The sequence below is a fragment of the Perca flavescens genome, chromosome 21 (assembly GCF_004354835.1).
Source record: "Perca flavescens isolate YP-PL-M2 chromosome 21, PFLA_1.0, whole genome shotgun sequence".
In the NCBI taxonomy this organism is placed as follows: Eukaryota; Metazoa; Chordata; class Actinopteri; order Perciformes; family Percidae; genus Perca; species Perca flavescens.
The window spans coordinates 15,443,177-15,468,617 of NC_041351.1; the positions used below are offsets into that span (position 1 = coordinate 15,443,177).

The 25,441-nt window shown below is 40.1% G+C and overlaps 2 protein-coding genes across 2 annotated transcripts; one reads left to right on the forward strand and one right to left on the reverse strand.

Moving 5' to 3' along the window:
- Positions 1-212: 212 nt before the first annotated feature.
- Positions 213-9,437, reverse strand: pelo (pelota mRNA surveillance and ribosome rescue factor). Its single transcript, XM_028567024.1, has 13 exons — positions 8,980-9,437; positions 8,468-8,560; positions 6,944-7,094; positions 6,751-6,841; positions 5,666-5,829; positions 5,002-5,062; positions 4,578-4,739; positions 4,451-4,497; positions 4,289-4,362; positions 4,126-4,197; positions 3,709-3,786; positions 3,570-3,601; positions 213-718 (listed from the first exon to the last, which is right to left on the reverse strand). Exons 1-13 carry the CDS (start codon positions 9,018-9,020, stop codon positions 624-626), a joined length of 1,161 nt encoding a protein of 386 aa, XP_028422825.1. The 5' UTR covers positions 9,021-9,437; the 3' UTR covers positions 213-623.
- ppp1cab (protein phosphatase 1, catalytic subunit, alpha isozyme b) lies at positions 9,229-18,043 on the forward strand. The gene is made up of 7 exons (XM_028567025.1): positions 9,229-9,948; positions 11,939-12,070; positions 12,662-12,892; positions 13,531-13,635; positions 15,724-15,947; positions 16,609-16,743; positions 16,856-18,043. Exons 1-7 carry the CDS (start codon positions 9,894-9,896, stop codon positions 16,949-16,951), a joined length of 978 nt encoding a protein of 325 aa, XP_028422826.1. The 5' UTR covers positions 9,229-9,893; the 3' UTR covers positions 16,952-18,043.
- Positions 18,044-25,441: the final 7,398 nt, after the last annotated feature.

Sequence of the window (25,441 nt, forward strand, 5' to 3'; positions counted from 1 at the left end):
ATATCAATACATCAAATTAAAAATCCTGAGAATACTTGATTTTTAGTTTGTTAAAATGCAGTAGTTTTGGGTCATATTACCCATAACCAAAATTGTTTGGGAAATGTAATTATTGTATTTAATAAATTCTATATTTTTACATCATGTTTCAACTTGTATTTATATTCATGCTTGACGAGAAGGTCTATGTGACAAAGTGAAATAACAAGTGGTTGATTGCTTCTGTCGTTTAATTGCAAGAGATATATATTGTATATACACATGAAAGAAAAATCATTTCTTTTCTATTGCTAAATGTCGGTCAAAATTTAAACGGTTTTCATTTGGACTTGGCAACAAATGTTACATTCTTTTTCATTGGCATTCTTAACCTGCACCTTTTAAACACACTATTACCTTCAAACCAAAAGCATCAAAAACTGCATCAAATTATTTGAAATGATGGCCTCTTTAAGAAAACAGATGCGCAGATTAGACTTGAAAGAGGTGTGGATGTGGCAGAAGTGGAATACATAGAGTATAACACAGCAGCTTTGTTTCATAACACACTGAGTCAATGCATTCTTGGGTTATTGGCAACACTGGATAACCTTAGTCTTCTTTTCTCCCAAATTCTGTCAAAATCAGTCATCGTCTGAGCTGCTGTCGTCCTCAGCCTCTGATAGGTCGGCAATGGGAAACCGCAAGATGGCAGCCACTCCACACAGCTGCGTCAGTTCTGAGGAGACAGTCAATGGTAAATCAGCCAGAACCTGACTCAGCCAGCTGATTTTATTTTTAAGTACAGAAGTGCAAAAAGCGCAAACAGTATGATAATAACATCCGAAACACAAGATTCACTCTCAGTGGCTTTTGAGAAATACTTTCAAAGTACTAATGTTTAAAAATACACAGAGCTAAAGGATTGTAGCCCCACTGAGGAAAAAAGTCACGTTACGCCACTAACCCACCTGTGTGAAAAAAATATCTCCACAGTATCTCTCTCCACCGTGTCATGTTGTAAATTCTGATGGATTTTGATTGCCTTACAGTGTTTCTATCGTTCATCAAATCGCTCTGAAAGTGATCCCGACGATATTGTTCGCCACGGTCGTTGTCGTTGTCCACTTAAGTTAGAATGATATTTAAAACTATATATTTATAGTTATCATTCTTGGTGTGGACGGCCCTTAATCCACTCTTCAATCTGTCTTTTTTTTTTTTTTTTTTAAATGAGTCGTGAAGATGACAGGAAAGCCCAACTTTACTTTTAATGAAATCAAACAAAGAGAAATGTTCTCCCCTCGTTTTGAAATAGTCAAAAATTGATGGAGGGCGTCTTCGACGGGCACGAGTCCGATGACTCGTCTCCCCCGAACGACGGATCTCTCACCGGGTTTCCTACCTCCCCACTGGGAGGACTGGATCTGGAGACAGGGATCGATGCCTTTCCGCTACGGCTCTCCCAGTCTCCAGAACGGCCAGGGGCACCGCCTCAGCGGTCTTCCCCTCTGCCGCAGGTGGCTCCACCCTCCACCACCAAGGCTCTTTTTATGGACCTGCCGGAGATCATAAAAAGGGCGGCGGACCAGAGGGGCATAGCGCTTCCAGCGGAGCCTCCAGCCCCCTCTCGCGGCCTCCTGAGCGGTGACATCTACTCTCAGGAGCCGCCGTCCAAACGGCCCCACACTGGCCGCGCTTCACGGAGCTTCGGCCGTTGGTGGAGGAGGCTCTCTCTCAGCCAGGGAAACGGAGAGCGCTGAATAAATCGCCAGGGCAGCGTACGTATTTCCAGGACGGGAGCGCAGCCACCCTACAGCCCAACCCTTCCTTCACACCAAACATTTTAACAAATTCCTTTCAGTCCAGGGTTTTTTCCCCCCGCCTCATAACAACGACACGGAGGAGGCTTCCCACAGATTGTGCCCGGTGCGTGCGTTATCACGGTATGTTTTACGCACGGCGGACACAGCAGCTGTTTGTTCACTACAGGGAACACTCCCAAGGGGCGGCCCTGTCGAACCAACGCCTGTCCCACTGGCTGTGCGAGGCTATCACCCAGGCCTATAACACGGAGGGGGCGGTGCCCCCCCCAGGGCATTCGGGCACATTCTACACGGCTCTGTCTGCATCGACAGCCCTGTTCAGAGGCATGTCAGTGGCCGAAATCTGTGCTGCGGCCTCTTGGGCATCTCCATGCCCTTTCATCCGCTTCTATTTGCGGGATGTGTCTGAGCCCTCCCTGACTCACTCGGTCCTCTCTTCTCACAACGACGAATGAGGCCCCGTCGTATGTATAATTGTATATATTATGTACATATGTATATGTTTTTGTCACTATTATACAATCACGACATGTGCCGCTTTATGTTTTCTTCTGCCCCCTCCCCTCCCCCCCTACTCTGGGTGTCTGGGAGGAACTCGGGCGTCCCATAATTATCAATCATGTATTTCATGAGAGATAAAGTGACAGTAATAATAGTTAGTCTATGTTCCACTTGTGGGATCTTTCGCAGGTGGCGTTGACTACATCAGCTTCGCCCTAACCCATAGCGTGGCTTAGAGGGCGAAGCCTATATGAAATAGAACGATAGATCCAGATTCTATGAGTATAGGCGTAGCCCACTAAGATTCGGGCCACCTGCTCCTATTGCATTAGCTGAAGAAAAAGCTGATGTTGGGAGCAGAGCAACGGGTCTGCCCTGTTTTTATACAGTAATTGCGGACGTAGTTGAAGCCCGTGCGGCACGCAAGGGCGGGAAAGAAAATCTTCACGACTGCGCATGCGCGAAGGGATAAACCCATAGCGTGGCTTAGAGGGCTACGCCTATACTCATAGAATCTGGAGTTACAATAACGTAACTATTGTTCTGTTGGTATACAGATGGACTGGAGTATGTCATGTTAGCTGTTCACTGAATATGACGTAAAAGCCCCGCCCATTTCTAATTGTTATGCATTGCTCCCGGGTTGACCCTGATGATTTGTCATGACCAGGGATATACCCATGTAGACTGGCTTGGTTTGAATTTCCAAAAGAAGGGTTGAACCTTAATATATAATATTAATCCTAATATAAACAGACAACCTCAGCCCAACCCTGGTAGGTGACACACCAGCGCACTAGTATTAATCCTAACAACGGCGTCGGCCACTTACAGTTGGCCGCGTACAGACTACGTACTACTTTGTATCATGCACATACATTCATGTATACATGCATATATACATGAATTCAATACATTATTCCACTAACAGTTGGTGGCAGTAACGTGCTAAGAAGAATAGCAATGTGTCAACAGAGTCGGTAAAGAAGAAGACTGCCGTAAGCAGTGCAAACATGGACATAAACATTGAAATTATTTTTCTAAAATCTGCCGTGCAAATGTTGGTGAGGAACAGTATACATTCCACATCTTTGTTAGGCCTCAAGGATACCCACAATGCCTTTTAGTGAGGAACCTTTTAGTGAGTACCTTTATTTAATAATTAGATTATGCTTAAATAATGCTTTGGACAAATAAATAATATAGACATATGTTTATAAAAAAAAACCTGTGTCTTTTAATCAGAATGGGTTTATAACTTACGTTCACCAGAAACATGGAGGCTTGAGAATATTCTACATGAAAAAGAAAGAAAATTGATCAACTGGATGCTCGGCAAAGGATATATTGAGAATTCTTAGAGAATGTTAACATAGCCAGTCTTTTAAAAGGTAATTGGTACCTGACATTGCCTCCACCATTGTCTCTCACGCTGTCCACCAACCGAACGTAACGATTCCTCGTGGGGACATCCTGATGTCTGGACATACGAATGGACACATAAAGCATGCACTGTTACACAGAGCAGATTTGATTGTACCGGACTGTGTTTACATCACTGTTTGAAACCAATAGAGTTACAGGAGTAGGTGAAGGGATAGTTGTGTAGCTGAGAATTAAAGGCCCTAAGTATGTAATTTAATTTGATTTTTGTATCTTTTACATTATTCTGATGGCATACGTGTTTGATTGGATTTTGGATGTACAGAAATTAGACAATCCAGGAGAAAACTGTTCATAGCTAAATATGTATTTCAGCAGCAACTAACCTGCGCTGTGGGTTTAAAATAGATAACCTAAAGAATTACTCAGTATTTACCTGAACAGCTTATCGCTTATCAACAGGGTGTCAATGGCGAGGGCATCAGCAGCTTTCTCCACATGAGCTAGTCTGTGAAAGCAAAGATAGAAATATACAAAGGTTGTTGATTATCAGTGTGAATGACTCTGTGGGTTGACTGTTCTAGTCCATCATCACTCACCCATAGAAGGCTCTGTCAGGCTCATGCTGGAGCATCTTGTAGAAATCTTCCAGGGCTTTTACTTCTCCTGCTGCCTGAAAGTTAAACATGCATACCAGTTAGTCACTTTTCTGTTAATAAGATTATCAAGCAAGCTGACAAAATCACAGAATGCATAGTCACCTTGGTATCAGAAAGCCTACTTGTCACAGTGGGGTCAGAAAGGATTTCTGCAAAACAAGCATTTCACTAAGTTTTCACTTTTTGATGAGATTTGATTGTTTTATTCTCAGGGCCCACCAGCTCGTACCTTTGAGTGAGTACTTATGACCTGATGATGAGTGGACCAGCATGAATTTGGGCCGATTCTCCAGCAGGATCTTGTTGTCCTGTCGCACCGCCTCTTTAAAAAGGTAGGTGATGAACTGGTCCTTCACAAACCCTGGACTGGCAACCAGCATGCACTTCACCACTAGTAGAAGGCAAGGAAGAGAACTCAAAATCAAAACGTTTATAATGTTTGACAGAAACGAGCAAAGATTATGGGGCAACAAATACAAACCACAATAATCCCATAAACATGACATGCAGTGCAGTAGATGAGAGGCTCACAGCAAAGCAACATATGTGGTGGGGACAACAAATTAAAAAGGGGGAAGTGTGTGACACAAAACAGGAACATACGGTATGTGTATGTATGTGTAAATGTGTCAGTGTCTACAGAGCAGCACTACCATCAAAATTGATGTGGCGAAGAATTGCCTGCATCACAGCCTCATAGAACCTCTCCAGAGCCTGCAAACAGAGAGACAAGTAGTTTGACATCAGCCTATGTGACAAATACACCAGATCCCAATGCCAGGGACTGTGTTAAAAAAAACAATGGTGGGGTCGTCTTACACTTACACAACAACCAAAACGTTATTATGTATCCAACACTCTGATTCTTGCCTGATGCTGATCTTTTTGAGATGGTAAAATTAGAAATAACTAAGTAAGCCTTAGTTTCACATGTTTATTACAAAAAAATTTAAATGATGATTTAAAAATGTGATTGTTTTGTAGATTCATTTTACTGTTACCCTATTTTGCTTACTACAGATGAGACAATACATGTAAAAGTGTTAAATATGTCTAATTGTGTATATCTGCCTGCCTTGTTTTTTAATGAAGACTTCTTGAGGATTAAGAAGCACTCTGAAGAGAACATGTGTTGCAAAAGGAGAGAATTGTCTGATAATTAGGAGGTGGTCGACCTAACACACTACCTACACTTGCTGACTTTATCCTCCCATCAGTCTTCCCACCAACCATCCATTCATTCTATCTTCATATCATCGTCATAAAATCCTTTGTCTAAGTTTATTAAAACTGTGCAGTTACAGAAAGCTGACCTACCTTCTCGTGCTGAGTGCAGCTCCCCCTTCTCTTGCGAGGAATGGTGACCTCCACTTTTGCACGGAGCAGAGTCATGGCGGGGGTCACCAGCACCAGGTTGGCCAGACCCTCCTGCATTACCACAGCTGCCACATCTGCCTTCTGGGTTGCATCACATGCCTGCTCTAAATTGTAGACAAGGCAACAATGAATGTGAGGTAGTACTTTGTGATGTTATCAACAAATGTTGTACTGTTACACTGGTAACTGTAGTTCTATGACAGTTATATCCAATCTGGAATTCTTCAAGCAAAGGGAATTATATAACTTACAAGCAGGCAAATGTAAACAGCTGATTCTCATTACAGTGCACCTTTAACATGATCTCAACTCTTCAACATCTGTAAGCAATCTTTTGACATTGGGACTTCCGGTGTTGTTTTAACCATATTAGCTTGGTTCACAATTACTTGTTTGACAGAAGTAGGCAAAGAAAAATGTAAATCTATTCGGCAGAACGCTTAAATTGTCCAAGATTAAAGTTGTTAATAACAGTATTAAAATCAAGTGTATAGTCCAGAACAGTCCATGTAGAAAGTAACCTAGAGTCATCAAAACAAGCAAACTTTTCCAAATATGGAATACTTTGTTTGAGCTGTAGAGTGTTTGTTTCTGTGGATTGGTTCATTTGCGTCACTAGAGAAAAATGTTATTCAAACTGGAGTAATGACTGCAAATAACTGCACTAAGAATGGCTGAAATGTCTTAATCCTCTTTCAAGAGAACTGTTGGCAGTCTGTTAGAAGTGTGAACAAATCTTAACTAAATACAAGAAATTACTTTAACATGCATTTGTATGTGTATAGAAAATAGATGCTGAGATTATGACCGCATTTGCTAAAGCCTGTGACATTCTGTCTGGTAAACAAGATACATGTGAGTTCATGTTTTTACTGTTTACAAGTCCTGGTTGATGTGCAAGTCGGAAGTGTGGGCTTAAATGAGCCAAACACAAGAATGAGACAAAGCAATGTTTTTTGCTGTGATTATTCTGACTGAAAACAAATCATAATCTCAGCCAAATGTAAACAGTAACACCTGCTTACCGATTCTATCCAGCACAACGCTGTCCCAGCTCTTTTTAGCCAGAGTGAACTTCCTGTTGAGCTCAAGCTCAATAGTGTGGTAGGCCCCCATCTGATGAGTGAAGAAGAGAACATAATCACAACTAAGCAGGAGTTTATATTAAGAAAAATGACAAATGAATAGTATAATGCCAGGTTGCTAGAAATCTCAGACCTTGACATACTGGTTCTCCTCTAGGTTAGTGCCCTTAACTCTCAGCTGGCAGGCCTGGGAGTCAAAGTCGATAGTCGTCACACTTAAGGTCAGAGTAGTGCGAACTCTGGAGCTGCCGACACTTCCAGTAGGTGACTCTGTCTGCACCTTCCTGTGGGAACAGGGAAAAGGGACTTTAGTTCTGTGTGTATTTGAGACCAAAACACTCGTGATACAAAGAGAGACAGAGAGAGAGAGAGAGAGAGAGAGAAGAAATTGGAAAGCTGACAATCATTTACAAATAGGGTTGGGTACCAAACCCGGTACTTTCACCGGTACCGACCAAATCACGTCGGTACTACAGAGTATTGGTTCACGTAAAGTCAAACGGTGCCAAATTTCGGTACCTGAGAGTATGCGCAAACTTATCTGTCCTCTCTGCATGTTGACAGAGAGCAGAGGTCTGACACACATGCGCGTACAGAGGTGCGGATGGAGCAAACTACGTGGGCTCTGCAGTTTTGTTGAAGTCACAGAGAGTCACGGCAATGCCGATAAAGTGGTTTCAAGTGTGGTAACAGTTTTTCAAAATTTCACGGAGACACCTTTCACCGTGATATAATATTAATGGCGAGCCGAAAGCGGTCGCGGTGCTGTTGACATTACACTTCCTCTGACACAAGCAGGCACAACGGTGGTTTCTGTGCCCTGGGGACTGACTGATGGAGGCTGAGGTTACAAGGCAAGGCAACTTTATTTCTACAGCACCTTTTAGCAACAAGGCAATTCAAAGTGCTTAATGAAACATTAAAGAGCAATTAAAAACGGTCATGATGAAAATAAAACAGGCTAAAATAGAATAATATACAAATACAAAAATAAAAGTAGAATAATTATTCAATTTAATATGTTGTAGGGATGGGTTTGGGAGGATAGAGGGTGGGGTTTTATTTTTATTTTTGTTTAATTTCTGTCTGTGTAAAATATTCTAAATAAATAACATAATGTTCTAAGTAAATAGGTTTGGAATTATTTTTACAACTGAGATATTTTTTATTGTAATTACAGAGGGACCGTTGGGTACCGGAACCAAATTTCTGTATTTTTACCAGTATCAGTAGTGGTATTGGTTCAGATGCAAAAGATGCAAAATCCTAAGAGCTTCACTGGGGTATTGGAAACATGACATCTACAGTACATACTTGCATTTGTGTCGTGCGAAGGCATAAAGTTGAGCCACAAATCAAGAATGCTTGAGTGCTAGTTTTTAACAATATGGTATCTGTGGCTATTGGGTACACTGTAAAAGTTAGACATTGAAAAAAATTGTCTTTAAATATATTGTTTATTGGCTCAAAATTGGCACCATCTTCCCTTAATGTCATCTTGACAGAAATTGCACAAATTGCAAAACGTATTTAATACTATTGTATTACAAAGCCAACAACCTCCTCCATGGGGCTGAAAAAAAAAACTGTCAGTAATTTGGATGTGCACCAAAGGGCTTTAACTTTCACCTTTTATTTGACAGAAGTGAGTGGTTACCTGATAGTGGAGGCTCTCAGGCTGTCACCAACTTGCAGCAGGTTGTAGGTGTGCCACATATCCTCCGCCTCCTCTGGCATCAGAGTCACCTGACTGCAGAAGAGCAAGCAAGCAATCAAAAAGCCAGGCTCTGAGTTGGTACCTTAAATGTTAGTGGATATGCTCTACTTTTAAGATGTCTAACCATTATTGGGTGTCATTGCACAGATGGTGTAATGATGCAGAAGCATCCATGCTGCTTTAGTAATTATGGAGTGTACATCAATTATAACACAATCGGGGTTCGTTTTGTTTACGTCGTTATACAGCCTATGCTCATATGCGTGCGTGTTATTACATATTAACTACAAATGGGACTATTTCCGTACTAACTAATCCAGAACTCCCCACGTCTTTCCACGCTCGTACAGGTGAATGTAAATCACATAGACATTTAACACACATAAGTTGACACATATACAATCAGCTGCATAGCATGCTGGTTAGCTTGCTAACATTAGCCAGTCACTCACCCGGCATTATCTTTTTCAATGTCTTTTTGGAGCAACTTCATGGTTGTATGATATAAACCACTGTATTATTAGCGTAAAATAGATAGGTTACCGTGTATCCGAGTTATAGTCATGCTTATCTTACAGTAAATCAGCAAACAAACTAGCTAAGCCATCTCATCACTTTAGAATGAACTAGTGAACTACTCGGTGCGTGTAGCCAGGCGCTAGGACATTGCGTCATGTCAAAATACGTCGTCAATTCTTCCCATTTTGGTCACTTCCGTGGGTGTCGCTTTACTGCGCAACAAATACAGAGCGATACAAACACGAATATTTCAGTAAATGTGGACAAACGCGGTTAATCTTGCATTGTTTGACAAAATCTTCCATTTAAGGTCAACAAAACGTGAGATGTATCCGAGAAAGATTGTTCTTTTTACATTGTGGTTTGAGATAAGTAAATGCTGACCGACGTTGAAAACAGCCAATCCGGGAGAATAATAGCTGCTCCAAACCCCGCCTATTAGCAAAACTGACCAACGGGAACGTTCATACCGTTTCCGTTCAACCTCGCTTTGAGCTAACGCTCGTCTAGCTTTTTTTTGTCGATGGCATGGTGCTAGTAGCTACGGCAGAAATATCGTTGTCACGAGAAATTACGAATGCTTAAAGTTAATTCTGATATCTAATGGAAAATAGTTGACTAAGGCGGATTCCTGAAGTACATGACAGCCATCACTTCTTTAACAATTCAGCACCAAGCCTCACATTTTGAGGTTGCAAAATCTGCCCCAAGGTTAGCTAGCTAGCGGGCTAACGATAGCCGATTAACGCTACTAGTTGAGCTAACGGTAACTCCGTAGCCAGTTAACAAGTTACTAAGTCTTGAATTCGTCGGAGTGATTAGAAACCGACCAGAATAGAGGAATAGCATGGCCGAAGCCGATAAGTTGAACATCGACTCCATTATACAACGTCTGCTGGAAGGTAAGACAGTATTTAACTCGATGTTTATTCACAGAGGTAGCCATTTTAGCTAACAGAGGCTAGACAACGATAGTCACCTAGGCTATGTTAGCCTGAGTTCATCTCTAACAAAACACAGGCTATTGAATGACCGCCAGTTATGTTTGGTCAGTAGCATCCTTCTCGCACGTTTTGTTGTTTCTGTTCGAACGCATTAAATACCTAGCAAACGTTGTATTTGTTTTACTCTGACCGAGAAAGTATACACACATTAGACACTTAACGTTACCTGGAGCGATGTGCATCTTTTCGTAAATTCGTCGTCCATAACGGAACGCTACCCTTGTTTAAAGATTCCTTGAACGAAATTTACCTTTCTTGCTAGCCAATTTTTTTGGGGCAGTAAGGTCGAAATATAAATACACTGCCAACTGGAAAATTGGAACCTATTTTACATGTATTACTGTATAACGTTATCATCAGCTGGCATTTTTGAGTTTGGCCATAGTGGTCTTGAAGTAATGAAATGTGCCTTGGTGTGTCTGGTGCTAACAATAAACCTATGTAAAGGGAATAAACAACAGAGCAACGTACTGCAACATCAAGAACATACATACAGAATAGAAACATTGCAATAAAAATCTGTAAAATATGAAACAAATATTGCACTGGATTTTTTTTGTACATCCAAACGAGTTATATTTGTAGGGCGGGCTTGGAGATGTAATTTAGAAAATGCCCCATATCCACGTAATAGCACCCTGGGTGGTATCAGAAAGTCACAAGTCGTTCCAATTTACTATTTATGGGGCACCTCCAGGATTAATTTCTAAAAGCTGCTCTTTGGCTGAATTTAGGGGCATAGTAGAATTCTTAATAACTTCTTACATCTACAAAAAAACTGAGCATCATAAGTTTACATTTTTTACTTGTTGAACATGAGTTTGTTTAAATTTTCCATTGTAAAAACGTGCAATCATACATCTTTTATACAATCATGATTGCTCGGATGACGAAGTAGAGTCAAAGATTATACAACAGCATGCACACTTGAGCCGGTGTAAACATTTTCAATCACGTTTGATATCAAGCCAAATACCTGACGAGTATACCGAATTTTACCTCTAGGTGTTGCACTTATCTCAGCCCCTCTCAAGTGAGACATGTGAGAGAGCCCATAATAAGAATGTAGCGACTCTAGACCACCTGGTGTCAGTAATGCGCCTCCGAGCCATGATTTTTATTTTTTTTTTTACCTGTATTGAGGTTATAACAAAGATGTTTAGTATCTTTGGTTATAGTAATTAGTAACCTTTGGTAAGGTGTTTACACTTTGCCTTGTCTTTTTCAGCTCACTTCTTTCGTCAGCTTCAAATCAAACATTTTTCCATCTCGGTGGTGCAGTTTAAAAAAAAAAAATGTTATAGACTAACTGCCATAAATCATCTCTCTCTGTTAGTTCCTCTATATACATGTTGTCATATTGCTTATTACCAGTGTTCGGCAAGCTATTGGAAAGTTTAGTGAGCTAAGCTAACGTTACCAGTAATTCAACAGTAAATTAAGCTTCCCTACACTGAAGCTAACGTTAGTTACCAAATAAATGAAGCAAGCTATTAGCTAACATTAAATCAACATGGCAATAGCAGTTTACTACATCAAAGCTTTTAATTTGCTAGGAGTGACATAGTGACAAATGCCAGTTCAACCGGTTAGCATAAAATCAAACCGGTTTAGCCTTGTACACCGTACCGGTGGAAATCAGCCCAACTTTACTACACGACATCTCAACTTGTGCCAACTGTCCATTGCAGTCTGTCTTATTTAGCTTAGAACATGTGAATACTATTCTAGGTTATGTTCTCCCTTTAAGGAATAAAATCTCACTTCACACTGAATTCAAATCAAAATTTTGCACTCTGTTTTTGAATAACAAATGAGTGTAATTAACAGACTCTGCTGTGTTTATGGTCTTTTGTTTACAGTTTGCTATTTTGTTTTTCTGTCACAGTGAAAGGCTCCAGACCTGGCAAAAATGTTCAGCTGACAGAGAATGAAATCCGTGGTCTCTGCCTCAAATCCCGGGAGATCTTCCTCAGCCAGCCAATCCTGCTCGAACTTGAGGCGCCCCTCAAGATTTGTGGTGAGGCTTAGTTGTGTTCTTTAGGGTCGGGGGAATTCTCAAGTGTGGTCACATAGAATTTACAAACACTCTTAGATGGCTGGTGTAGCTTATAGTGCTAGACTATTATGAGAAAGCTTACATTACGTTTATATAGTGCATGGCTTGCCACATAATTACAGAACTATAGGGATGAGCTAACACAACTGGCTTGCCTGTACAGTGCTGTTTTGCACTTCAAGTCTCTCTGAAATTGCCATTCTGAGTCAAACTGCTGATGGTCATACTGCTGATGCCACTTAATAAAGAATATTAGTTTAAAGGAACAGTCTGCAAATTTCAGGAACTACCAAAGTTTGCAGTGTGGTGCGAATCACCAGTATCCTCTCACTAAATGCAACCTTGCAAATTCAGTTGTCTCATCACTAAAAACAGGTCAGGCAACACCAGAATAACAGATTGTGTATTTAAAATAATGCAAAGCCCATCATGGAATGAAGTGTTGTTAATTTGCAGGGGGGCAATTGTTTTGTTGTGCACATACACACAGCAAGGTAATAACACATTTGACCAACATTGCTGTTTCCACTCTAATATGGCTCGTTTCTCCAGGTGATGTTCATGGGCAGTACTATGATTTGCTGAGGCTGTTTGAATATGGAGGCTTTCCACCAGAGAGCAACTACCTGTTCCTGGGTGACTATGTAGACAGAGGAAAGCAGTCCCTGGAGACCATCTGCCTGTTGCTGGCATACAAGATCAAATACCCAGAAAACTTCTTTCTGCTGAGAGGAAATCATGAGTGCGCTTCCATTAACAGAATATATGGCTTCTACGATGAGTGTAAGTCATGTGACATGCCTACAGATATAAACAATATTAATCATACCAAGCCTGTAGGCTTTTGTATAGTCTAGGTCAGTGTTGGGGTGTGCAAGTTTTTTTTTTTTTATTATTTAAAAAAACTATCCATCATGCATAATTCCTACAATAATTATACACTATAGTAAGAATTCTTAATCTTACTATTTGAAATGTAGCTTTTTAAGTGTTTTTAGTCACAATATTGTTTATTAAATCAGACACTGATGGCACAGTGCTATATTGTGCCTCTTTATATAGCTAGACTTACTAATGAAAAAAGTTTGAGAAGCACTGGTCTAGGTAATAGTCATTGGTGTTTCAGGGGGGCTGAAAGTATTGTGAAGAGTAGATTTAAAAAAAAAAAAAAAAAAAAAAACAGACTTATTTGTAATAACAAAAGCCACAGCACAGATAACCTCAGAGTACACCAGGCTTTGGGCCGAAGGAGCATGACAAGGTGGTATGAGCAGTGATTAATGGTATGCCTTTCTCTGCTATTCACAGAGTCAGGTTTATGGGAAATATTGTTTCTAATGTGATGTAATATGTCCATCTGTTTAGCTTTTATTGTCCTCAAGATTAGATTGTGATCAAGAAATTGTGGTTTCCACCCACAGGTAAGAGGCGGTACAACATAAAGTTGTGGAAGACCTTCACCGACTGCTTCAACTGTTTGCCTGTTGCAGCCATTGTTGATGAGAAGATCTTCTGTTGCCATGGAGGTATCCTCATCAAACAATTCATTTGGTTTCTATCCAGAGCGAGCACACACAAACTTGCCTCTGCACTGTTGTTACTGTCAACATAATGGTCAAAGGCCTGCTGTTGGATCTTAATTTCTTGTCTGAAAATAGTTATATATCCATGCCAGTGTTAAGGAGGCAAATGGCAAAAATGCCCCACAAAATCTCAGAGTGCCCCTTAAATTCAGGGGGGAAAATTGCCCTCAAATTTATATTATATATGTCATGTTAGCACAAGGTGGAGATTACTGTGTGCATTTCAATCAGGGTTTATTTCACATTTAAAAAAAAAAAAAAAAAAAAGCAACTTTCTGCACTAATTACTATTTTTGTGCTCCAAAATTTTGTTAAATGCACCAATTTCTTTTTTGACAGTGGATGCAAAAGTTGTCGCTAGAGTCAGTAACGACATTTATGTACACTGCAAAAGTTGCATTTTTCTATACTGATCCTTTGCCTGTTCATCAGTGATGGCTGTAGAACACATTTCATTTATAATCAAACCTACAGTACTGGGAATAAGTAGAAAGCAGTTTTGATGTACAGGTACAACTTCAACAGATTGTGTTTATGACTTCTTCTTTTTTTTAATTATTGCTGGACCAAATGTGTACCAGTTTAACATGGCAGTGCCTTCTGTCCAATACAATTAGTTTCACGTAGACGTTTGTAGCCGTTCATGTCTTACAATGCCATGGTCAGTCACTCACAAAATGCTCATCTCAGAAACACGCAAAATTAAATGAGCTATTTTCTCTGCAGAGCTTCTGACATTTAAAAAACAAACATTTGATTACAAAAAGAATGAAAGGAACACAAATGTAAATAACAGATGTTATTTAATTTTGGTTTGTTGTATAAAACTTTTAATACTGAAAATAACATAATAAAATGGACTTAAGGGTTCAGATGGTGTGACACCAACAGCCAGTCACAGCTATCTCATGTCTGTAAGACCCACAGCGCAAAATATGCAAACGGACACTGATAATCATGAGGGTAAACAGCTCTCTGTTGTAACGCAATTTACATAAGACAACACACAAAGGATATTGGATGTTTGCAAGAGATTTTCATCTGTTGAGCACACTCCAGATAAGACCCCAATCCATGATTTATTAATCACATATCTTAATTATACATACACAACTGAAAGTTTGTGCTTTTCTTTATTTCCAATTGATCATAATTTTAAGGGCTGTAATTTAGGATTATTTTTTATTGTTGATTAATCTGCGTATTTTCAGTTAGCCATTTTAGTCATTAATTTCTCAGAACCCAACCACACAACTTCAGATGTCTTGTTTTGTCTGGCCATCAATCCAAAACCAAAAGATGAGTTCACAATAAAATAAGTAATAACAAAACCGCAATAATCAAATGATTATTAAAACGGTTGGCGATTCATTTTCGGTTGATTGGCTGACTGTTTTAGCTCTGAATATTAATGCACAGGCGGAATTTCTTTCTGTGTTTACCAACATTAATGATGTGAACAAATGTTGTGGCTCAGGTGCTAGAGCATTTGCCGACCAATCACAAGGTTGGTGGTTTGATCCCTGGCCGTGCAGTCCCATGTCGAAGTGTCCTTGGGCAAGACACTGAACCCCAAATTGCTCCCAATGCTGCCTTCGGCGTGTGAATGTTTATCTGATGAGCAGGTGGCACCTTGTATGGCAGCCTCGGCCACAGTGTATGAATATGTGTGAATGGTGCCTGTAATATCTAAAAGCGGTTTGAGTAGTCGTTGAGACTAGAAAAGGCGCTATATAAATAGTCCATTTACATTTTAAAAGTAAATGTAGTTCTTGGCCTCTCAGAATCAGATTAAGATTGATTGCAGGTCTGATTATTGTTTGAGAAAATGTATTTTATATGCAATTTTTTGATACATTTGCCGTGTTTTGGTTGTGATACTGATATCAAGATTAAAATTTGTTATTTTCTGCATCTGGTGAATTTTAGACTGAAAACAAGCAGTTAAACCAAACCCAGACTTCAGTACACCAAAAAAGACACTGTATGTTTTTGTCTGACATTTAACTGTTCTAAATTGAACTTCTCCAGGCCTGTCCCCAGACCTCCAGTCTATGGAGCAGGTGCGAAGGGTCATGCGCCCCACTGATGTGCCGGACCAGGGCCTCCTATGCGACCTGCTGTGGGCTGACCCGGACAAGGATGTCCTGGGCTGGGGTGAGAACGACCGTGGTGTCTCCTTCACCTTTGGCGCTGATGTGGTCACAAAGTTCCTCCACAAACACGACATGGACCTCATTTGTCGGGCCCATCAGGTCAGTGCACAACCTGGATCCTAAGGTTAAAGATATAGGAATGATAAGAAGTACAGCTAAATAAAACAAGAGAAAGATAAATTAAAAGGCAAGTCATCCCTCTTCTGTAAATGTGGTTAAACTGCCGAGAGTTGGGTGTGAAACTCGGGTGTCTTGTTATGGAATAGCATCTCAATGTGTTCAGAGCAGTTTTACAGACCATAAAAGTAGTTTTACCCCGTTATGTTAAAGAGGTTGGTTACCAGGTCTTTTTTATGGTTTTATTTTCTCTACAATATTTTTGTGTTGTGAATCTTTCCTCCTTTTCACATAAACTCCTTTTGTAGTTGATGCAAGGCTAGCACTTTTATCAAACAAGCGTGTCCAGCTGTTAGTGAATATTTGGAGAGAGAAAAAATGTGGTGGAACTGCTGAAGTACTTGGATAGCCCCATGGCCACTTCAGCACAGTCGGATTTCAGCCCAGTTTTACTGATAACCAGGTAGGCAGTTCAAGTGATAGCAATGCATTTATGATGAATAAGCCCTTTTGTTTTGTTAATGCTGTAAATGAATTACATCTGGTTCTGTTTTTGTGCCGGATTTAGTGTATACAGGTGAGAAGCAAATGTTTAAAATTACTTTCACTCCTTACCAACAACTTGTCGTGAATCTGTTTTTAGGTGGTCGAGGACGGATATGAGTTCTTTGCAAAGAGGCAGCTGGTCACACTGTTCTCAGCCCCTAACTACTGCGGTGAGTTTGACAATGCCGGAGCCATGATGAGCGTAGATGAGACCCTCATGTGCTCGTTCCAGGTAAGCAAGAGACCAACTCTTAGAAAATTCAGATTCTTATAAACGCACATCCTACATTTCAATATTTTTGTTGTTGCCCTCTGCTTGATTTGATCATCTTTTCCTTTTACAGATTCTCAAACCTGCAGACAAGAAGCTGTTCTATGGTGCTGGAGGGAGCTTGGGCTCTGGTCGCCCAGTCACTCCCCCAAGGAAAGCTAAGAAATGACAGCAGTAGTTTGCCCTCGACCTCCAACCCATCCCTCCTGCCCTCTCTACCTCTCTTCTCCTTTCTTTCACCAAACAGCCAGAAATCAAACGTATACCCAGGGCTTTTTTTCCTTTTTTATCTGTACTTCTTAAAACATTTAATGTTACGAATTGTCTGAGTGAGTGCGTGCGTGCGTGTGCAGATGACAAACACATCTCGTCTGCCGGGGAGCATTATAATCATGTGTGCACGTGTACATTTTGTGTGAGAGTATTAGAGATTTATACTTTCCCCTCTCTTTTACCACTCCTCCAGTGGAAAGGTAAAAACCACAGTGTCTGTCTGTACAGTAATTTTGACTCAAAAAGCAGGGTTTGGGAGACAGTGGGTGCTGACATAATGAATTTAGCAGCAAACCCCTGCCAGCAGGTGGCGTGTGTGTCCTTGTGGAGGGGGAAAGTATTTTGTTTTCCCTGTCCTCTGTACTGTAAAATCTCAAACACAGGTGTGTGCAGTGTGTGTGTGTGTGTGTGTGTGCGTGCGTGCATCCGCTGTCTTTCCATTCTGAGCGTGGCATATCAATATCCTTGAGCAGGAAGGAGTATGTCACCTTGTCTCAGAAGAACAAACGCATGCTTACACCCACACACACACACACGCGCATATGACTCTTCAGATTCATATGAGCCAGAGCTGTAAAAAAAAAAAACCCATACAGTTTAGGTTTGTACAGATTTGATTACTTGAAAGAGATTTTTTGTGAATTCGTTTTGTAGTCTTTCATCAAGTTGACCAATAAAGCGAGAATCTGAGCTACAATTTCTACTAGTCATTGTTATTGTAATCGTATATCTGCTATATATTTTGAAGTGGATTTGTAATTAATCCCCTGCAAATAGCTGTTTGTGTATCTGGTTACCAGTTCTCACAGTACCAAGAGTTGCCCGAGTTTGAACAGTTTATAGGATTGAATTGTTAAAATTCTGCTTATTATGGAACTTTGTTTGTTTCATCCAGTGTCCTTTCACATTGACAATTTATTGCAATGAGCTTTTATTTCATTACAATTTTGAAACAAAACCTGCTGGAATAAAAAAAGTAAAACCTTCAGTAAACTGTCTTTTTCTAATAAGATAGGTTTGAAAATGTATGAGGCTATTTTAGGCATGTGATTTGATTATTTTATTACCGATTAATCTGTCAATTATTTTTCAATCGATCAATCATTTGGTCTGTAACATGTCAGAAAATAGTGAAAAATGCCTGTCACAATCTCCTAAAGCCCAAGGTGATATCATCAAATTACTTTTTGTCCATCAAATATCCCAAAATCTAATATTAAAGGCAGGATTGTTAACTATTTCCAATATACACTTTTTTTAATATGTTTGAAATAGTCTTTACAACCCGACAGCTATAAATAACGTATTGGCTCTGAAAAAGGAGCGAAAAAGATCGCTTATCTGTAGCTGCTGTAATCCTGTGAATTTGGGGTGGCAGTAGCTCTGTCCATAGGGAGTTGGGGCGGGAAGCAGGGGGTTGCTGGTTCAAGTCCCTGTACAGACTAACGTACAGAATGTGGATTGGTAGCTGGAGAGATGCCAGTTCACCAAGCACTTACTCTTGAGCAAGACACCCTAACCAGTGGGCCAGCACTGGCAGCCCACTCACTCTGACATCTCTCCATTTGTGCATGAATAGGTCTTGAGCACGTGTGTGTGTGTATTTCAGGCTTGTATGTAGTGATTTCTAACAGTGTAAATTGTAATTTTCCCACTGGGGATCAATAAAAAGTATAAAAATTAAATTAAAAACGCCCATCACTGTCTCGCGGCCCGCTTGGAAAGAACCAAAGAACCTCCCTATCCCGCTGCGTACTCTACCCCTCCCGTGTACGAGCCTGAGCTCAATGCGCATCGCCGCCGCATTGCTAACAATTCTATAAAATCGATTTAAAAAAAAAATATATGCTACTACTCAGCTGTTATCCACACAGAGGTGATGTTGAGCTCCTCTTACTCTTCCAGTCAGAAAATCCACATTACTGGGGCGGCCTTTAGCTCACCCAGTAAGAGCGTTTTCCCCATGTTGGCTGAGTCCTGCAGCGCCGTGGGTTTGAGTCTGACCTGCTGCCCTGTGCTGCGTGTCGTCCCCAATCTCTCTCCCCCTCTAATGTCTATCCACTGTAGCTATGTATTAAAGAAGAAGAAAAAAAATCCACATTCTGAGACAAAAACACTGTAGAGCTTTGGTTAATAAAATGCTTATTGCTTTACATTTTCCCAAAAAGGTTAACATTTCATAAGTGCTCGATGTATGCCGACAGAAACAACCATGTTGGCTGCAGCATTTCCAACATTTTGTATACATCCCCATTAAGTGTGTATCAAAACAAAATATTTTTTTTTTTAGTAAGAGTAATATTCACCTGTTGCTACATAGTCGCGGCGTAGTAAACTATGTATCTCTCTTATGTTCCTCGTTCTATATTTATCAAAAGAGGATCCCATTTCTTTCTTAGGCATTTCTCTGGCTCTTTCTGCATTCATTCGTCTTCCTGTCATCAATGCTCTTCTTCAAGACACTCTGTCCATCATTTTGTCTTGCAGGACCAATGAGGTGAGAGGTGAAGGGTACAGCTGAGGGGGGTTGGGTTTGGATTTAACATTATGTGACTTTGGTGAATCAGCACAAACTCTTTAAAACAGTCACACAATAAACACAAACAAACTAACAGATTGAGGCAGTGGTGGATCAGAAAGTCGTGTCCTGCGAGATAAAATAACTTTTTGTCAAATGAGTCTGGTGGCTTTGAAGAGAGCAATATATGCTTCAGTTCCCCATTGGCTGGGCTGTTTGACAGCAAGGTAAAGTGGTGAAAATATTCTAAATGTAGCGTACACCTAAATTGACATTGATTTTACTTTAGGTGAGCCTTTTTTTGAAGTTTCTAAAATACATTTAGCTACTGCCTCCATCCACAGCGGTAACATTACATTGCTTAGCTTAGCTTCTGTGTCGGTACTCCTGCCTGCTTCTCCAAACTGGGGGCGTGCTGACCGCCATCTACAGTTGTGTTCAAAATATTGCAGTGTGATTTAAAAAAGTGAATAATGCTCAAAATCCTTTGAATAGCTTTTAATTCCATAATATCAATGCATTGGGAACACTGCACATTCAATTCTAAATCAAAACGTGACCAAAATTGATAGTTTGTTATACCTTTACAGAAAGTGAAGAAAAATGAATATTGGGCTGTTAAAAAAAATTGCAGTAGTTGCATTTTTCTTTACAAACACAAACATTTACTGTATAAACTGAAAAATGTCTCAAGGGTTTGCTTTACTTTGAATCACTGCACTAATATTTAGTTGCATAACCATTATTACTCAAAACTGCTTCACATCTGTGTTGCATGGAGTCGACCAACTTCTGGCACCTGTGAACAGGTATTCCAGCCCAGGACGATTGCACTACATTCCACAATTCCTCTGCATTACTGGGTTTTGCCTCAGAAACAACATTTTTGATGTCGCCTATGGGACTGAGGTCTGGGGATTGGGCTGGCCACTCCATAACATCAATGTTGTTCATCTGGAACCAAGACTTTGCTCGCTTACTGGTGTGTTTTGGGTCATTGTCTTGTTGAAAGACCCATTTCAAAGGCATTTCCTTCAGCATAAGGCAACATGACCTCTTCAAGTATTTTGATGTATTGAAACTGATCCATGATCCCTGGTATGCGATAAATAGAAACATCCCCATAACATGATTTTTGCACCACCATGCTTTACTGTCTTCACAGTACTGTGGCTTGAATTCAGTGCATGGGGGTCGTCGGACAAACTGTCTGCAGCCCCTAGACCCAAAAAGAACAATTTTGCTCTCATCAGTCCACAGAATTCTCCTTTGGCCAGTCAATGTGTCCTTTGGCAAATTTCAACCTATTCAGTACATGTCTTTTTTTCAGCAATGGGACTTTGCGGGGGCTTCTAGCTGATAGCTTTGCTTCACATAGCCTTCTTCTGGTTGTAACAGTACTCACAGGTAACTTTAAGTCTTCTTTGGTTTTCCTGGAGCTGATCATTGGTTGAGCCTTTGTCATTTTGGCTATTCTTATATCCATTCGAATGGTTAACCGTTTTTTCCCACGTCGTTCAGGCTTTGGATGCCATTTCAAGGCATATGAAATCATTTTGGTTGAGCAGCCTATAGTTTTCTGCACTTATTTATATGTTTTCCCCTCTCCAATCAACTTTTTAATCAAAGTCCGCTGTTCCTCAGAGCAATGACTGGAACGACCCATTTAGCTGAGTATTTCAGTGTGAAATGCACTATAACCAGCATGCACAACATTTGCTTCCTTACTTCCTTAAATATGGGCCATAATTGACGCCTGTGTCTCCACAGAATCAATCACCTCACTAAGTGAACACAACACTGATATTATTTTGAACATGCCCCTTTCAATTACAGATTCAATTACACAGAATGAGCAGCATGCATGTCATGACTGTTGGGTCTGTTGGTTTTCTATGACTCTACAACACTTACTAGTTAATTATTTCCCATGTAGAAATATCACTTCTACCAAAAAATTGGATTTACGAGGTTAGTGATGTTGGACTGCTATTATTCTGAACACAACTGTACTGTAGGTAATAACCTGAAAATGGATAAGTACCTCATACAACCACACTTCAAAATACCCATACTACCCCTTTAAACTAAGCCTTGGTCATCACAATTTGTCACTTGCAATGTGAATTCATATTCTACTGCAGCATTTTTATAGGATTATGTTTCCAAATGTTGTGTTGGTCAGTGAGTCTTGAGGACTCAAATGTGACCTTGTTTCTGCTGTGTGTAGGTTTACTGTATTCATTTCATATTGCTTTTAGAAAAGGGTGAAAGTCAAACTGGGTCATAGATTATGGGGTGCAATCCATTTGTGTGGTTGCAACATGTCCACCAGTCATAGCAATCAACCTCTAAATAGTGTCTTGGTTAGATAAGTGTAATCAAAATAGCCAAGACATTGAAGATGTAGTATATTAACAAGAGTTCATCTTTCAGATGAGCACCAAATACTGTACATACTAGTTCATAGAGCTATGCTGGCGTGAAGTAATAAGATGTTTAATTTATGACCGCTATTATGAAACTCCAGAAGGATTTTGTTCATGTGCAGACATAAATAAAAACCTTGTCTGCTGTTTTGGGAACATACTTGGATGGTGAACAGTATTAACTTAAAAGTATGTTTTCTCTTATGAAAATATAATCCCCTGAATAGATTGAACTGTGCCAGTAAATGTATTGTAAGGTGGACAGTGAGGTCTACAATGCCTGTGAGTTGAGGACTTGATTATTTAATCAGAGGGGAAGAAAAAGCACTCAAATTAAGATATTTTTACTTTCTAAAAACAAGGACTCAAGTAGATGTAAAATTATTCATCAATGTATTTACTTGAGTGAGAGAACAAAAGTGTCTACTAAAACAATACTTGAGAAGAGAGTAACTTCATGAGTTAAAAAAGGTGAAGAATTGAATGTACATTCAAATCTGTAGTCAATTTGTGATAAAAAAATGTAATGTACAAGTGTATGCAGTACAGATTTTTCTTTCAAAATGTTGATTAAAAAAAAGTTTTAGAAAAGTACATGTAATGGAGTCTTGTACCCACTGTACAGCAAAAACCATATTTTTATTACCTCTGAAATGTACATTGACTGACTCGAGGCAGCTGTAAGTCACATCTGAATTTATCTCAGCCAGTAAAGCTAACATGATGCAGTGTGCTTGATTCTGCAGACCTATAGTTTCCCAATTAAATGTCTCTGCCAGGAAATTTACAACAACGGCCTTTAAAAATGCAGAGCTGGTCAAGTAAATGACGACCCATCAGTAGAATGAAAGCCACTATTGATCAACAGGCTCACTTTCCTGCCGGCTCCCCCGAGGCTTATATAGTACAGCCCTAAGTGTGTGGAATGGTGTGAACAACCAGAACTCTTGGGCCCAATGTACCACATGGAGACTGATGACACTTTGGAGTCAAATGTGTCCTTCCAACATGCTATCTTATTTTCCCCCCAATAGTTGAAAGTTATACTTACGAGCCTGAACTAAAGGTCCAGCATTCTGAAATAAAAACACTGCAAAGCTGTCGTGGTGCCATGCCCAGCAGCACAGTGTCACCTGCTCTATTTATATCTCATAAGGAATTCTGGATTCAGAGACTCAGCTGCCACTTCTATTATTACTATTAGCTAATGCTGTAACAAGTACCCAGCTAACACCGACACTGTAGCTCCTTTATCCATTGCCTTATTGCCCAGTACTAATTATGTCTTCACTGTCAATACCACACATTATTTGATTTTATGTGGTTGGTCAGAGAACCTGTTGGTACCCTACTTTATTTTACATGTGCATAAAAGCTAAAGATTGTAACACACGTGCAGTTTATGGACTAAGTGCCGTTAAGATGATGCTGCTGCAATCTCAATTTATTGCTTGGCGACTGTAGAGTTGGAGAGTGTTATTTTTTGTTTCTAAATGTTATGTTATTTTATTTCTACTTAATGTTACTTAAGCATACAAATTATATTTTGCTGGCTGACAAATTACTTCAAGTTGTTTTTCATAAGACTAGATGAATGAAATGTGTGTTATGACTAGCAGCTGTTGTAAATGAGGTTTCCTTCGCATTGTTATTCCCTCACAAATGGACATTTGTGGCTTGTATGACAGCTGGATAGCATACAATGTGCAACCCACAGAATTTGCTATTAATGACAATAACCTTCTTTAGGAAATATGTCAGTCTTTCCCGGCCCCACGTCTTTAAATGAAAAATGCCACCACGTCCCTCTCACTTTGCTTGTGCCGTGCAAGTCAGCAGAGACAGACATAGCTGCGTAAGATAGCTGTGCGTACAGCTGCACCGCCACAGAACTTAACACTTAGTACAGAACAGGGAACATGTATAGAGTTCACAAGTGAAAAAGGGAGGGCTTGAGGGGCTTAAGGCGGCACATGGTGATCCCTCAGCAAGGCACGAGGGTGTGGCGTGTTAGCGCCACGGTGGGAGTTGGAGGTGATGGGTGTCCCAACTTGCAGGGGTTTACGCTGTAGTAGTTCCTGGCTGCACACACAGGCTACTGACACTTCAGCAATAGACTGAGGCGGAAGATGGAGGGGACGGGGGTAGAAACCTTATCCTTCTGGGATATTGAGTTAAATGTCAGTGCTGTGCCCTGAGGGAGACACTGACAGGCCGACCCCTATCACAGCCCCCAAATCTCAGAGGTCAGAACGGCTGCACAACAGCTGAGGCCGGGAGAACGGCTGGGTGAAACAGAGATAGGAACACTGGCAGAACAGAACAAGAATAAAATGTTTTCGCAACATGTCTGGGAACTAAAAGGTTCATACAACATAAAGCTAATGCAAAATTGATAAGTGTATCACCCTTTGAAGCTTAATGAGCAAAAACAAGACATTGTGAAAGGTCACATTATTATTATTATTCACCACAGTAAAGTTACGTTTTAATTAGTTCAAACGACACAACATTACCAACATGTTTTATTGTTATTTGTTGAAGTCATTGCATACTGCTCTGTGTATGACCCTTGTATAGATCATCACACTGTAGATGAACATATATACTGTCTCTCAATAGCTGTTTTCGGTTTCCCTCAAGCAAAATTTATTGATCTGATTTGTTGAATTTTATGACTGTGCCATCTATATTTTAAGTGACAGTGGCATTTAAAGGTAATATGACAGTAAAATCAACCAACAACATACAGTACAACACTATTGATGATGCAGATGGCTGACACTGACAGCTGTTGACATTTTTCTGGAAAAATTTGACCAAAAAATAAACTGGAGAACTGAGCAACTTTTCATGCAATAACTAAAATAGGTGCATTTTCTTTTAGAGTAAAGCCTAGTTTACACTAAGAACAAAATAATCTTTGATTCTGGTTGTCACTGTGACACTGCACAACAACGCAACGCAGGAAAAAATAGATTGCTGCAAAAATTGCCCTAAAGCTGTCAAAAGTTTGTGATTAGTGACCACTGCTGTTCTTACAGGAAAACATGCCAGTTTATTGATTAGCAACAGCAACTTGAATCCCTGTCTGCACCACCCAGCAGCTGTTAAAACAAATCGTAAATCAAGAGTTTGTGCTTAACATGTTTTATACTTAATTTTCACTTCATGAAGTGTTACTAACGTATTGTTGTCAGAAAGGCAAACAAAAGACAGCAAATATGAGCCTGAGATACCATAGAGAATTGCTATAAAAAAATGAATGAATTAATGACATCATGTAAATGTCATTTTCTTTTTTTAAATTATGTGTATTCTTATTCCTCAATGCTGTGAATCCACCACAAGAGGCCATTGTGCTGCACTGAATAGTAATTTGTGGCCGGATCATCTGACGTGCATCTACCTAAGCCGCTCCATATCTTCCCGCTGCCTT

Excerpts from the sequence above, each read along its gene's own strand:
- pelo (XM_028567024.1), bottom strand. The coding sequence starts at position 9,020 with ATGAAGTTGCTCCAAAAAGACATTGAAAAAGATAATGCCGG. Across the intron at positions 4,740-5,001 it reads TCGCCACATCAATTTTGATG|TGGTGAAGTGCATGCTGGTT; the intron begins GTAGTGCTGCTC and ends GCCTTCTACTAG. Across the intron at positions 719-3,569 it reads CCTCCATGTTTCTGGTGAAC|AACTGACGCAGCTGTGTGGA; the intron begins GTAAGTTATAAA and ends CTGTCTCCTCAG.
- ppp1cab (XM_028567025.1), top strand. The coding sequence starts at position 9,894 with ATGGCCGAAGCCGATAAGTTGAACATCGACTCCATTATACAACGTCTG. Across the intron at positions 9,949-11,938 it reads TATACAACGTCTGCTGGAAG|TGAAAGGCTCCAGACCTGGC; the intron begins GTAAGACAGTAT and ends TTTCTGTCACAG. Across the intron at positions 16,744-16,855 it reads CCCTCATGTGCTCGTTCCAG|ATTCTCAAACCTGCAGACAA; the intron begins GTAAGCAAGAGA and ends TTCCTTTTACAG.